The sequence below is a fragment of the Leptosomus discolor genome, chromosome 13 (assembly GCF_034619465.1).
Source record: "Leptosomus discolor isolate bLepDis1 chromosome 13, bLepDis1.hap2, whole genome shotgun sequence".
NCBI lineage: Eukaryota > Metazoa > Chordata > Aves > Leptosomiformes > Leptosomidae > Leptosomus > Leptosomus discolor.
The window spans coordinates 8,864,992-8,881,155 of record NC_141403.1 but is presented as its reverse complement, the minus strand read 5'-3'; the positions used below and the strand labels follow the sequence as shown (position 1 = coordinate 8,881,155).

Sequence of the window (16,164 nt, the reverse complement as noted above, 5' to 3'; positions counted from 1 at the left end):
CAACGCCCATTTGAATCTCTGAAAGCAGTAACTGTGCCCGAAATGGTAGGGTGACCTACAGTATATTTCACAGGAAGACAGCAGAACAAAGCCAAAATATTTGGCGTCACCTATTCCATCAGCTTCAGCAATACTTATAAAGTCTGTGTTTCCGACCCAGCCTTAGAAAAAGCTGAAAGTGCAGCATGCTGGGGAATAGCATTTAATGGGTTCATCTATCAAGATTCCCGGTAACTGATAATACGGATGTGTTTTACACTGATATTGGACAATTTGGCTTCAGATCACATGTGGTTTAAAGCATCCTAAGTAACAGCAGTGTTGTGCTTTTCACTGGATCAGGAGGTAGTGCAACATATAGAAAGCTGATTGATAGCTTGAGACAACTGGAATGGTCCCTTTTGATCACTTTGTAGACACTCTTCTCAGAGGTAAAGCAAGTGTTACTCATCTCTGGCCCGAGACTGTGCGATTTCTTTTAACATAATTTGGTATTTGAACTATTAAATTATACTAACTATCTGATATGTCTGTAATTTTATCACTGTGGGCCATGCATTCACCACTTATGTGTGAGCTCAGAATTACCCGATAATTAAATTGGTTCACTGTATCTTTGTTAAAGAGGTGTGTGGCAGCGTCTTTGTAGTCACAAATGAAATATAAGGATGTATCAGTATGTCACAAATAGTGCCGCAAGGGCTTTTTGATACCTCCTCGTCAGGAGGAATTGTTTAACTGATCTGCCTTTAGACACTTGAGGAGCAATTATCCCTGCTTGGACCAGACAGAGCCTGCCAGCTCCATCGCAGAAAGGCAAGCTGCTTTCAGGAGGGGGTCCTGTTCTCAGTAAAACTTCACATTTCTTGAGAAAGAACACAGCATCCACCTCCTTAATGTGCAAAGAGCCCAGGACACTCAAGAGAAGGGTCCTGACCGTGCTGCTAAACTAGGAAATCTTCTTCTGAATCTGAACTTTCGGCAAACCTGCCAGTCTGTGCTCCCATCCTCACGAGAGTGTCCTAAAAACACAACTGGGAAGAAAGGGGGGGGAATATTTCTCGTGTTGTCATGAACATTAGTGCAGTGTTCTAAAAATAATACCAAAAAAACTGGCAGATTTTGCACCTACTTTCAGGTTTTATCATTTACTGTCTGTGGGGTTTTTATGTCTGTATCTGAATCCTGCAAACGTGCCTATCGTATGTACTGCACGTGTGTGCACCCAGACGTGAGCAGAGCCAGGCAGATCCACAGAGGCAGCGATTTGCATTCATTTTATCATATTCATTTAGTTGTCCATAGTTTACTGGAGAAAACAAGGGGGTTTTGCTAATGGAGCTGCAGTTGTGCTTGGGGAAAATGAAGTGATCTTGCTCATCTTTATCATGGCATATAAGGAAGCAATTTCAGTAACGCGGGTGTCAGCAGATTGTTGGTGATGGTACATCCTTCAGAAGGAATACAAATAGACTTCACTGACCCTGGAGTGCTGAGAGTAACATGAAACTTACTCTGACTTGTAAACTGAGCAGACATGACATGGAGGTCACAGGATAAGGGCATATATGCATCTTTCAGCCCTTGTTTTGACAAAGTGACTTCTTTCTCCGGAGGGACATTTCTGCCATTTTTTTCCAGCATGTTTCACCTTTTACTGACTATTAATCCCAGTCTGACTTAACTGCAAATTATGGTTCCCACCTATAAGCTCATGGGAGTTAATTCTTGAATTTTTGTCATCATTTATTTGAGCACACAGGGTTAGCACTCAGAAGATGTAAGAAAATAAAGGAATGGAAAACAACAAATTGAGCTTAAATCAGATGTAACAAGCTATAAATATTAGACTGAAGAGTATTGTTAAAATTCACATTCATTAATGAAAAGGTTTTATTACTAGCAGCTTTAAGAAATCAGGGTAGACCATAATGGTTTTGAAAATCTGTGCATTTTCTAATATTCTATACAGTGTTCTTCCAGCTTCAGTAAGATAGCTTCCCTGTGTCTGATGCAGTCTAACATTTATATAGACATCAGTTTTAAACAGAGTTTTCAGAACTTCATGAACAGGATTAACAAAGGAAGTTTTGCTAAAAGTGAAGTTATTCAGAATATTCTTATTTTTGTGAATGCATGGCTCATGAAACATGTTTGATACAGGCATGGATAGCATCCCACTGCGAAATAAAGGTATTAACGCAGCAACTAGCATGTTTATTCAATGCAGCAGAACAGCTGTGGGTGGGGTTTAGCCTCTTCACCATGTGCTAACTGATGTAGCACTATTAGCAGTTATCAACGTGTACAGTAAAGGACACTGGAATTCTTATCCCTGGTTTGCAGATGGGAAAACGAGGCATGTCAAAGATCACTGCAGACTTTTGCTGGAACACACCCTCCTGAACCTTTGTGCCGTTAGGCCATCAAGTTTGAGGACAACAGTAGCGGCTGCTTATGTGAATAGACGTGACAGGCTTGGTTGTCTTTGCTGTGTAGGTTATTGGCTCAGTGATGCCAGTTCCAAGTTTGGACAAAGCGAAATGTCAGGCTAGACCAGGAAGCAGAGGAGCTAACTTCTTGTTTCACAATGTTGAAGAGAAAAGCTAAGGTAAAAGGGATTAATTCTTTTTCTAGTGTAATAACCAAACTCCATTTCAAGGACAATTTGATGGTCCAGAGAGGCATTTTCCCATGGTGTGACTCTTAAACAGTCTTCAGGGGGTAGAACAGCAGCATTTTATAGCTTCTAAGTATAATCTGGTTTTTGTTTTTCTCAACAGAGCTACAGTGAACCTGTTGACGTTAAAGCCTCCCCACAACCCCAGATGATGAATTCAAAGCAGTCGGTGTTTCATGGGCCCGCCCAGGCTCACTCTGCACTGTACCTCAGTTCCCACTACCACCAACAACCGGGAATGAATCCTCACATCACTGCCATGCATGCCAATATCCCCAGGAACATCGCGCCCAAGCCCAACAGCCAAATGCCAGTGACTGTTTCCATAGCCAACATGGCTGTGTCCCCGCCGCCGCCTCTTCAGATCAGCCCCCCTCTGCACCAGCATCTCAACATCCAGCAACACCAGCCAATTTCAATGCAGCAGTCCATTGGAAACCAGTTACCGATGCAGGTCCAGTCTGCTTTACATTCACCTACAATGCAGCAAGTAAGTTTGAGCTTTTCAGTTGTCTGGGGAATTTTTTTGGGGGAGTGGGGGGAAGTCATCCAGAAGTTAACATAGTGAGGGAGATTTAGAACTATGGATTATCTTTAATTGTGCAGAGTTCCAAAACCGCAGTGGTATTGTCTGAGGGCTTAGTCTTTCAGAGGCAAGAACAAGAGAATGACTTTACCTGCATGATGGGGAGCTTCAGCAGAACTGTTTGTGCTAGCGCCGGTGTTCATCCCATTCTTCTGGAAGCAACACAGGTTGTGTTAAACATGCTAGATGAAGTGGACATGAGTGTGTCAGTTTATGCTGCATTCATAACTTCATTTTGCTAGATGTACTCTTTTTTTTTTTACTAGAAATAAGTGGGCTGTCCCCCGTATCCCAGTGTGGTGGCTTTTTTTTTATTTTATTCTCAGTTTTTTAGGTAGTTGATTCTCAATCCAGTTCCTAGATCTGAATGAATGCAGGACAACCATGGTATTGCGAATTTGAGCCCAGGCCTACGGAGGGTTAGAGCAGATTAACTGCCGATTTCGTGAGAGAAAACTTCCTTTTATGTCGGATGAGATGTGACTATCAATAATAAGATCTTGCTTTGCAAAGAGGGAATAGAATGAAACTTTTTTTGGATGGACTTGCAAGAATCTACAAAATTTGCATACACAAAACTTGTCAGTTCTGGTTGTTAATACATAGTCGTGAACTCGCCGCATGTTTTGAATATCTCTATAAATTCACCTTTGCTAACAAGGCATTTGCATTTGCTTTCCAAGCTGGAAACATTTCATCTCAAGATTGGTCTGTAGAGATGGGAATACCTGAACACAAAACATTGCTTGTAGCTGGGAGATCAATTTGACAGGGAAAGACATTTTCCAAAGCAGGAGGAAAAAGAAAAAGAAAAAAAAAAAAGAACAAAAGAGTCAAAAGCAATCCGGACTGATAAATTTAGTTGTTCAGAAGGTAAACCAAGGTGTGCTCGGGATGGTCTGGATTTTTTCAGAGACTGATCATAGTCTCAAGAGTGATTTGGAGTAATAAGACAAGAAAGAAAATCTGTAAAGTGTTTACAAACTTTTCCTAGTCCAGTTTATTTTTCATGACCAGAGTAAACAAACTCAACAGGCTTATGACCACACAAATTTGCTGCCATATATTCCTGAAGGTTTTCCTGTTGGTTAGAAACCCAGTGTCCTGGTGTGAGTGTCCTGGGAGAGCCCATGCTCAAGTCTCAGAGAAACTCAGGAGTTAACCCCAAGCCTGGGCAGCTAGAATTAGCTGGGGGAAATCCCGGACAGTGAGCCAGGAGGGTCTGTCTGGAGATGCTAAGCCTGATGCAATCCTGGTTGAACCTGAAGGCTCAGAGCAAGGAGACAAAGCAATGGACAGAGGCCCAATGCAATACCCTGGTTCATTTACCAGACAAGAAAAACGACATCTGTGACAGCAGCCGGTTGAGATTATATAGTTATATTTCAGCGAGTTTTTATTGCAAAGTGATTCAGTTTTCTAAGATCAAATTGTTTGCCAAGTTCAGTGTCACTGGTACATTACTTGTCCAATGCAGAACCAGAGAAGATCAAACCCCTTATGTCTTTTCCAGAATCATTATTAGGCATAATTTACTGAACAGATTTGAAAATCTGGCTTTATTTATTGAATTAATAGTACGGTAGGGGCTAGCAAAAGATGTAATGCAGATGTTGGGTACTTACATAAGTTTACATGCAACATCGTCATTATTGTATGAATCCCAGCACTTGGGCATTATTCCAAACCATAACATACTACAAAAAAGGTAAGATAATATGAATATTCTGATGTTTTATTTTATCGAGGTGCACACTCGTGGGATATGGTGTGCATGTCAATGGCTTGAGAGTACTTTCACTCACCTGTGAGATGTGTAGTTGAGTTATTTCTAGCTTAAGAGAGAACAGAAGACACTAGGTTGTAGAAAACACGTCTCTAGAAGTCAGTACGTAGACCTGTACCATGGGGAGTCTTCTGCTTTACTAAGTACAAGTACTGAGTGAAGTAAAAAATGCTGCACCTCTGTGTTCCTGCTCGCCATTGTTAACCTCATGGAAGGTTAGGTTAAATACTTTTTACCAACTCATATTCCTTAGTCAGAAAGGCAGATACTTATAATGAAGATCCTATGGTGAGATATTTGTGAGCTTCACTTGGTGTGACAGGTGCTCACTACCATCGAAATGCTACACTGCCAATCTTAACTACATTTCTGTTTAAGCACTGCAGAACATCTGCAAGCCAGTTCATATTTCTTACACTTCTGCTTTTGGTTCAAACTTTTGAGCTCTGGAAAATCTATGTAATTTCTCTTTGGAATATTTGTAATTTTTTTTTTTTTTTTTTTTTTTGGCCTACAGCAGTTTACAGAGTTTGTGAATTGAGACTAAATATAGAATCCATTTCTTTTAAAGAGTGATGTTGGCAAAGACAAAGCAAGAAGTATGTTAAATATTAGGGCAACAGGTGTACTAAAGTGTTGAAGTTTTACTTTGTTAAAGTTTGTTTTTCTTCCATCCACTTTTGACACACTGGAAGAATCACAGTAGATTAGAAGAGTGTGATTTTTCTTTCGTGACAGGCTCATGTGAGCATCTTATCACTGTATTATTTTTTAACTGAATCAGATTTGCTTCTCTCCGGTCTCTTAGGTTTGACGGGATGTTTAATTTTCACTTTAGTTGGAATCAGATGATCTGAATCTTAACCCTTGTCATTTAAATCAGCATGATTTCTCCAAAGTTTGGGCTAAAACGGCATCTGAAGCTGCAACCTGTTTTCTCTTGCGAAGTTGTTCTGTCCTTTCTCTACTCACACAGACATTAGGGCTTCTTTCTGAGCATACCCCGCTCCCCAGCCTGTTGTACTCTGCTGGTTTGTGTGGAAATACCAAGGATTCACTCCCTCCCAAACATGCCCAGTGCTTGTTAAGGAACCCGTTTAAGGAGCCCTGCTGGAAGCATCTCCTTCTCTGCTCAGAATCCTTCACTCAAGCAATGGGTGGGGAGTGAGCCCCATGACAATCTCCATCCCACTTAGGTTCGCAGGTAGAGCAAGCAAAGCTAGGTTCTTAACATCTAGCATCCACGGCTGCAGTTGCATGCATAACAAAGAAGCAGAAGATTAATGTATGTCACGTTTTGGTTTTTGAAATAGTAACTCGTTTCAGTCTACTTTTACGTATTTCTTTCCTTTGGAAAATAAATGTATACAGCAAGATGATTGCATAGCCTGCCAAAAATAATAGCCTCATTTTTTCTGGTATATATTATATACAGTAAACTCAGGGACCTGCTGTATTTGTCCAGATTTCTTCCTCTTTTTTGTTAAGCTTTGTCTTCGAATGAGGTCAAGAGAAAAAAAAAATCATTAATATCTGTCAACTTCCTTTATAACCTTAAGGAAAAATCTTTGTATGATATCACACAGACAGATTTTCAATTTCCTTGTGTAATAAACAGATGCTTTAGGATTTGGATGTAATTTAAAGGTTTAAAATATCACATTGAGATTGATGAATAAATCAGTTGTGAAGACAAAAACATTGATGCCTGTTGAAAATACCTCTCCAGACAGGCAGGAAATGAAATTAGTTCCCAGTAAAGTGTGGAGATGAGGATCACTGTTTAGTTCTGCTGCAGGCTTTTTAGGACTTGCTACAGTGGCACAACGAAACTGCTAGGGCTACAGAAATCTAATTAAAGAGCAAATGTCCCTCCTGACATCGAATTAATCTTTATCAAGTTCCCCATTTTTATTTCAATCTGGAACAAGAAAATGAAATTTAAAATTCTAGGCATGTTTCAAAACAGTTGGTGATTTTCTCTTGAGCATTACAATGCAAAAACATTCGGCATTGTTTAATTAGACCTCGAAGCACTTGTTTTCTGAGCACTTTTTATTTCATCGTTGTTTGTCATCACATAAATAATACACAAATATTTACTACAAGCCTGGTGCAAGGCTGTCTCCCTCTGTTGTACAGATCTATATTTCCAGAGCTTTCTCTGTTGATGAAAAAGCTGAAGTAATTACATCTTAAACATCACCATACTTTGTCAGTCCTTCATATTGAGTTTAGGTTTCTTAAATTACTCTGCCTTAACAAGCATGCCTTCCAACACCCACGTCGCTGGTATTCTGGTAGCTCTCAACCCCAGCGAGACCACTGAGCTGCTTCTGGAGCTGGAGCCTGGCTCAGGTGCCTCTGCACCACGTTGAAATTTATCGTGTGAGCATGTCTTAAGAAACAGACCCCAATCCCAGTCAGTTACCCGCTAAACAAGACTGGCCAGGTACAAGATGAAAGCGTTGTTCCCCCTTATTTTGCAGACAGGAGAATTAAGTTTGGATCCATGGTCACGACCTTGACAGGAGAGGTGTCGATGCGGCCCAAGCCAAGTGCACGCATGCTTTGCTGGAGGAGAACCAAAGCAGTTTGATTGTGGTCACACAGAAAACCTGACAAAATATGAGAATAAGTCCCCACCCACTTCCAAGCTGGCACTCAACCCACAGGACCATCCTCCGACATCTAAGCCTGAGGATTTGGCCTAAGTCCAGAAGAAACAGGACAGATATTGCACTGATGGTCTCATGCTCTGATTTGGGGGAACTGTCCCTTCTTGCTGCATGAGTGCCTGTGTCTCTGTGCCTGCTCACTTGCATGCTCCGCTGCAGCACTGCTGGAGCTGCTGGCCCCGATGGCCCCATGTAGCCTTTTTCTCCTATGTGTGATTGTTTCATGAAGACTGATAAGAGATAACTCAGGGGCTTTGCTACCAAAGGAAAACCTGAGTGCCTGAGGGTAGGATGTGTTTCTCTGCTTTGTTTCCTCTTACAGCTAAATTAGAAAGGCCTGATGGGTGATGTTTTGTATAACAATGATGACGGTGATACACAAAACCAATTTTACAAAACCTCCTAATTGCAAAAAACTCCAATTAAAGTCATTGGGGTGTCTGCTCAATTCCAGTTCCCTTTGGATCCGTTGCAGGCGTAGGGGTTGTTTGTGCAGCCTGATGTGCGGGTTTAGAGCCTGGTAAGAAGGCAGTGTACAGAGCAGGGGGGGTTGCAGTCACCACGGCGGGTTTTATTTTACCTTATTAGCAGGGCAGTATGTAAGTTACGTGACAAGTAGATGCAGAATTCAACTGTGAACTTGCCCACTACTAATAATCTGTCTCTTGGAGTCATCAGGGACAAAGTGAAGCTTCAAAGAGCATTTGAGGTACTTGGGATATTCTCCATGTGGAAGAGATTATGGAGGAAAATTGCACTTATTTATGGCCTAGGCTAAAATCCGTGGTCAGGATGAGTGGAGTGAGGTGATGGTATACGCAAGAAGCACGACAGGGCAGAACACCCACGGGACCTCTGGGAGGGACGCGGTATAATGCACCAGGAAAGAGGGATGTGAAGAAGGAAGTGACATGTTCTGTCTGAAGGAAGATCGTTTCTGTGGATAGAGGGGGCCAGGCAAAAAGAAAATACTCATTTATCTTGATTAATGGTAGCATGGCTGACTTGTTTAACCTGCAGAAAAAAGCAGTCACACATAATGCACTAGAATTTAAAACTAAAAGCAATGAGCTTTAATTCTGTCTGTTCTGTATGTGGACCTTGGCCAGGAGTGGGTTTTCAAACTAGGTATCTTGGTTCAAGTTCGGTTTCTGATTTAGCAGGTACACATCCAGTTAGCTTGCGTGGGAGCTGTCTGCCTTTGCCCCAGGAAGGAGTCTGGTCTGGTTTTTTGTCAGCAGTATCAACTGCTTTCATACAGCATTCCCATACTTTTACCCAATGTAGTTCTAACTTTACAGGAACATGATGTCCATTTATAGAGGGTGAACCAGATACACTGGCCTTGAACTTTCAATTGTTCTCCTGGTTTTGAAACACAACATTTAAACATCCTCATGTATCAAAAGAGCTAAAAATTATTGTGACTTTTCATATGACAGATATTTCAGGGAGCAGGTTAGATGTCTCTTTGTAACTTCCACTTTTTTTTTTTTCTTATCTTCTTGGTTTCAAAAAGCAAGTTATTCTGTGCTACTTTCACTACATTAGTCCAACAACTGTTAAAAAGCTTTGGTTGAATTTCTGTTTAGTTGAGAGAGAAGTACAAATAAAAGAAGCAGCAGATGGTCCCTTTGTGACTGCATGAAGAAAAAGGGTTTTGAGAACAATATGTGAATAGGTGTAGTCTAATAAAACAGTCAGCCACCTGCTGCCTACATCCTTCAGAAAGATTCTGTTGCATATTCTCGGAATTAACGACTATGTGTATCCTTACGTTTAATCTAAATGGAAGCTCTAAGGAGCAAACAGACCTTTTTGCCCCAGTGCTGATTGAGTTGTTCTCTTGGTTTTGAATTGTTTCTGCTCTGTCCCTTTTAGTTCCATCCTGTGACTGTGTAATAGTGAACGACGATTTGTCAGTGTTTCATTTCTCGAACCAAAGCAAGATTTTAAAGCTTAAGAAGCACCTACACATTTTTTTTCCTATTTTAATTTTGATAACCTAAAGTACACCTGGAAAAGAAGTATTCTACCATTTCACGGTACCCACTGGGGGATTTTTAATCCACCCAACCTGTTGCTTGGTTTCTGTACGTTGTAATGTACTTGCTTTCTCCTCTAGGGATTTACTCTTCAGCCTGATTATCAGAATATCATCAATCCAACATCAACAGCTGCACAAGTTGTTACCCAGGCAATGGAGTATGTTCGTTCAGGGTGCAGAAATCCTCCAGCACAGACTGTGGACTGGAATAACGACTACTGCAGTAATGGGTAAGCAGCCAGTGAATGCCACCTTGTGTTGAACAACATTCACGACACAAGGATCTGATGGAGAATTTGGAAACGGCTCGGTTGCCTGTTTCCCTACGGTATTTCAGAAGTGCATCTGTGATGGCACAGCAGTTAGGCTGTTGCGGGAGAACGAGTTTTTGATGCATACGGTTATTAGACATTGTTGTCACCTTATCACAGCCCATACACTTTGGTCTTAGAGAACTTCCATTCCTTAGAAAATCAAGACTGAAATCTTAGGGAGAAGGTGTAGGAAAGAAGTTTGAAGACCACTGCCTCCTGCTTGAGAGGCAAATGGCATGAACTATTTTCTCCAAAGACTCCACTGAGGAGCAGAGCTTGCTGCCAGTGAAAACAACTAGCTTGGGTCATGAGATGCTGGGGTGATGCATGGAATACGCGATCCAAGGCAGGGAATGGCACGGGGATCACATGACTGTAACCAGAAATGAACCGCCGTACCTGCAGGAGCTCTCAGCCCCTGCCATAAGGTTAGTAGCCCCTTCAAGCCATCGACTCCTCTGTGGCGTGTTTTTTATGGAGCCATGTTACTGTCCCAGGAACTGCCTGGAAACATTTAAGACCCTGGACAGAAGGTATCTTTTGAGTTTTAAGTGATAGATGTTGTGCCTTGTGAACATGCCCACCAGTCTGACCTCCCCTGCACCTTGGCATGAATCCCCAAGGTAGAGGCAGATAAAAGCTTTTGGTTGCTGACAAAGTGTCAGATCTAGCCCAGACGAATGAACGGAAAGCAGAATTAAAGACCAGTTTCACCCATTACATTTACTCAAACTGAGAATTTCACTTGCATTATTGTTTTAAAGTGTTTCTGGAACTCGAACTAGAACTGAACACAAATCTTTTTCCGGTTACAAGTTCAGAATAACACCTTGACTAGAACCTGCTGATGCTGAGGCAGGCTTTAACCAGTCTGCACAGCAGCATCACTTTCCCCCGTACCTATCAGCTCTGCCCCGTCCATGACTTGCCCACTTGTTCAGCAGAAAGGTCTCGCTTCTGTGCCGTACCACCACCAGGTCTTGATCTGTGCTGCAGCCCCTTGCAGGAGCCTACCCAACCTGCTGACTTTATAGCCACTTACACTGAGCTCTGAAGAGCCTGTCCTCTGTCAAACAGGCCACAGCCACCTGTGGCTTTGATTCCCAGCCTTTTCTGGAAGAAGCAACGTGTGATCATTCCCAGCAGTGTCCTCTAGGTGCCCACTGGGCATGACTTTGTGGCAGCAGAAGCTTTCTCTCAGCACACCCTGTATATACCCTGCGTAGACACCTCTTTGTGAACCTGTGCGCGTGGACTTCACCTGTCTTTGCTGTAGCATTGGCCTAAACTGTCCATGCAGTGTCACTTGCTCTGTGCTGCTCTTGGACTCCAAACCAAGTAAGCTGTGGAAGAACAGAACTGGTGCCTGGGTTTTGGCAAGGAAGCAGAAGATGGAGAGTAAAGCCTCTCTCCCAGAAAATCTCTGCAGTGCGAACCAAGCCCTATCAGTGATGCTGCTTCTGCTTTAAATGATGTATTTTTTTCTGACTTCTACAGACTGTTCCACATAGAAACTGGACTCCTTTTTGCTCTGAACTGGTATGCTTCAGTTGAAGCTAAAACCCAGCCAGAACTGAATGTAGAAGTGTGAGGCATTGGTGGAAGGTCTCCTGTAGAGCCTGGTCTCTAGTAGAGAGTTGGTCTAGTTGGCTCTGCCAGAAGCTTCTGGTGTTCCCTTGCACGTGCTCACCCGAACCTGCCAACCCAACACATTCTGGCTGTGTCTGTACTTGTAAATCAGACAGGCCAGAGACATCAGCGGTTGGCACCCACGTTCACGTAACTGAGCTCTCCTGCCCTCTGAGGAAGTGGCCACACCGTACGGGGAGCTGATGGAGCACCGTCCCCAGAGCTGTGCTAAACCTGGAGCTGTACCTCTGCGGTGAGAGAAGAGGGATCGTCAGTGCCACCAGCCCCCTAGGGCAGGTGATCCCAAGCCAGAGCTCAAGCCCACGTCCCAGTCCTGTGTGGTTTAGAGCCAGGCAGGGTCTCCAGGTTGCTACACACCGCTACGGCACTGGGATTTTTCTGGTTGTTAGCATGGAAATGTCGCCGTACATCACTGATATGCTTGGAATTAATGGCATGCAGTAGGGTTGTGGGGGGTTCTTTCGGAGAATAGGACTAGAAATTTGACAATTTCTTTAAAAAATCACATTTGTTCTTTTTCTCTTTGAACAGGGGCATGCAGAGGGACAAAGCGCTCTACCTTACCTGAAAATCTGAAACACCTCTCCTTTCCACTGAGGAATGCAGGGAAGTCTTTTCATCATGGATTGCTTTATGCAGTCAAGGCAGTTCTGCATTTTGTTAGGAAATACAAGTTGCTAAGCACTTAGGACTATTCGAGCTTGTGGGTCACCCACTCTGGAAAAAATAGTCTTGCTTCTTTCTTTTTCTTTTTTTTTTTCCCCCCCATTTTTTTCTCTTTCTTTCTCCTTTCCACCCCTACCCTGAGATCCTTTAACGGACATTGCTTTTCTTCTTCCCTGAAGGAAACTTGGACCATTCAGATTTTATGTTGGTTTTTGCTGTGAAGTGCTGCGATAGTAACTGCCTTAGCAACTGTAGATGTCTCGGATAAAAGTCCTGGATTTTCCATTGGTTTTTCATAATGGGTGTTTATATGAAACTACTAAAGACTTTTTAAATGGCTTGATGTAGCAGTCATAGCAAGTTTGTAAATAGCATCTATGTTACACTCTCCTAGAGTATAAAATGTGAATGTTTTTGTAGCTAATTGTAATTGAAACTGGCTCATTCCAGTTTATTGATTTCACAATAAGGGTTAAATTGGCAAACATTCATATTTTTACTTCGTTTTTAAACAACTGACTAATAGTTCTATATTTTCAAAGTATCTGGAGAAAAAAAAATAAACTATTCCCAAATGATAGTAATTAAAAATATTGGCTTTGTCTGATGAAATGAACACAAAAAGCTAGGAAAAAAACTAATGTTGATAAAGAGCAAACACATTTATTTTGTACTGCCTAAAAAATGCTTCTTTTTTTTTAAAGAAAATCACTTTATGTGTACTGGTTAGTAAATGTCATTTAAGTCCGTTTATGTATAAAACTGCCAAATGCTTACCTGATATTTTATTAGATGCAGAAACAGATTGGAGACAGCTAAATTATAACCTTTACATATGCCTATGTATTATTGTTTCTTCATACTGTGTCTGTATTTAATCTTTTTTATGGAACCTGTTGCGCCTATTTATGAAATAATAAATATAGGTGTTTGTAAGTAAATTTGTTAGCATTTTAAAGAGGTTTCTTTGACGCTTTAACTTTTGCTGGCACAAATTGTTCACAACTGATGTGAATACTTTATTTAGTTTCTACAGTGATATATTATAACACCAAACCTGCTTTACTGGCAGAAAATGAAGGTAATCAATACTTATTTCTGTATGTCTTTGGTTGTTAAGAGGAAAAAAAAAAAAGGTATTTTAAATCATTCCCTTTTCAAAGCATTGTAGCAGGAAGTTGCCCAAAACTAAGACTTGATCCAACAAAGCTTACTGAATAGAACTCCATAATGCTGCTTCTTGAAACTTCATCACTTTTGGTTAATTAATCAGCTGGAATAAAAATATTACCAAATATGCTTCAGCCATTTTATTATACATGTGAAAGGTCCTACAGAGTTTGAGGGCGTGTATCACAAATACATCCTCAAGTGCAAGGTAAGTTCAAGAGCCACAGGGAAAGAGATTAAAAAAAAAAAAATCCAAAAGAAGATATTTCGTCAATGTTTTGGGTCAGGGATAGCTCTGAAAATATATTTCTGGAGGATTTCATCCTGGATGCTTGTCCAGCTAGTGGCAAATACCACTGATTTGTATTTTCTATGTGAAATAAAGAAAACAACTCGGATAAAATACACGTTATGCAACGCCATTGATTTTTCTTTAAAAACCAAACAGAAACAAAGGCATGCTTGCTTTGGAATGATTTCAGGCAATGTACAATCGGAATCACTTGGCATGTAATAACTAATAAATAATGCAGATCAGATGTGATTACTTAAATGACTGTAGCTGAGAGCTCTAATTTTCCTGTCTTGAAACTGTATGAGAACTCATGATTAAATTCACAGTTTATTGTTTGCCTGTTTAGTACTTTAGAAATATACCAGCACTAGTAATTACCCAATGTCTTCTATTTATTATATTATAGTAAACTACATTTTCCACTCATATTAATTCTAAAGTGAGAAGATAATTACTGGGGATGAGAAAAATCAACTTTGATTTTGACAGGCAGTTTTCCTTTTTCTTTTACGGGGCAGAACTGTGTTATCTTCATTTCTTTTAGAGCAGGTGCGCAGTCACATGAAGTTGTTGATTTCGGTATCCAAGCAGAGTTCAAAAAACAAGAAAACTTTAATGTAAATAAAAGAAAAAGTACATCATGAATAAAATACTTATTCTGTATGAACCTCTGGCTAGTTGGTGTCTCTCGGTCTGTAAGAAGGAAACCTGCGGAGCGTTGGCCGCGCAGCCCCTTGCCCATTGAGTGCTTTGGGTGCGGTTCTGTGCCTGGGCGCTGTTTGGGCGGGACAGCTATGCTGAAAGAGCAGCAGTTTTGGCCAAGGTTGTGCTGAAGCCCAAGGAAAGCTCCAACTTCAATGCATAAATGTCAGTTCTGGGTGTTCGGCCGTGGGAAAAAGCACTGGTTGCTTTTTTTTGTGTGTGTGTGTCTTGGCAGATACAAATTGTCAATAGATGGAGCCCAGACGGCTGAGTTCCTTTCGTAAACAGGTGAAACTCCCCTGGAGTTCCTGAAGGTGTGCCCCATCCTTCGCTGAAGCTCTGTGGCTTAGGCACCACGGTAACACATGCATGGGTTCTAAGTCCCCATCTGTCCTAACGGTGATAACGAGAGAGCACACGGGAACGAAACAACCAGCACGTTGAAGCAACACAACAGCAGCAAGTAAATATGATAACAACATCTGTCAAAGTGATAGAAACCAACGGAAATAATGTCTTCCATGAATTGAAATTAATATTTTTTTTCATTATTTTTATAAACTGGTAGGCAAAATGCAAGGTTAGCCACATACATGCTCTGCAAGGTGTAAATCCCATTTGCTTGCACCCAGGTAAGCAGAGGTTTTGAAAAGGAAAGGCTCTTCGAATTTACTGCTGCTCTTGGTATGTCCCGTTCTGGTGATGTGTCCCGGTCTTTCCATCACCAAACTCTGACAGACATTCAAGCAGAAATCCTGCCCGCCTGCCACCTCTGACCCAAAGGAGCTCTTCCCCTGCTGTGGGATTTTTCCCCCCACGTGCACCCACAGGCAGCAAGTACTGCATTCACAGAGGGCCCCAGCCGTGCACAGTGAGATGTAATGTATTCGTGCCCACTTCTCTCTCTCACCAAATACCAGTTCCTGATTCCAGTGGCGTCTCTGCCAAATATTCCCTGCGAGGCTCCTCTGGAAACAGGAAACCTGACAATAAAAGAGCTCATTATGGAAGGTAAAACATGCTCTTCCCACCTTCCTCAACCTTCTGAGACTTCATCTCAACTTGCACCACCCTCTCCAGGACTGTATCTGCCTATTTCTTACCCGCTCCTGTAAACATGGCAGATCCACGGAGATCTCCTCCTCTGCTCTGGGGAAAGGGAGTAGGTAAAAATCCTTATTTTGCAGACACGGTGAGAAGTAGCTAAAGAGCTGTATGTAACCCCTACAGGAGTTACTCCCCAGAACTCCCCTTGGTAGGTAGGTATAGATACAGATAGAGAGATAGATGATATAGATATATAGATATACATCGATCTAGATACAGGTATAGACAGATAGACAGGTATACAGCCATTGCCCTGTCAATTATTTATCTGGTGTCTTCAAGGGGTTTTTTGCATTCAAGTAAAATATTACTTAGTGCGCATATGCAGGAGGTGCTTCGAGCCAGGTCTTGCGCTTTCCTTTGCAGAGTCATGTATTTTATTATTACCCAGCAGCACATTAAATCACAACTCAAATGGAGTTCTTATTCCACCGACAAGAGGACAAGTGAGAACAATGACTTGTAGCATTTCAGAGTCTGTCA

General features: G+C 41.6%; 1 protein-coding gene across 2 annotated transcripts in view; it reads left to right on the top strand.

The window, feature by feature from the left end:
- The window catches only part of TOX (thymocyte selection associated high mobility group box), a 212,409-nt gene extending 200,100 nt beyond the window's left edge, over positions 1-12,309 (top strand). For both annotated transcript variants that reach the window (XM_086472678.1, XM_086472677.1), the window contains exons 7-9: positions 2,784-3,170; positions 9,856-10,007; positions 12,273-12,309. In XM_086472678.1, coding sequence (XP_086328804.1) covers positions 2,784-3,170; positions 9,856-10,007; positions 12,273-12,309 — 576 coding nt within the window. The remainder of the gene's footprint in view (positions 1-2,783; positions 3,171-9,855; positions 10,008-12,272) is intronic.
- The last annotated feature ends 3,855 nt before the right edge of the window (positions 12,310-16,164 follow it).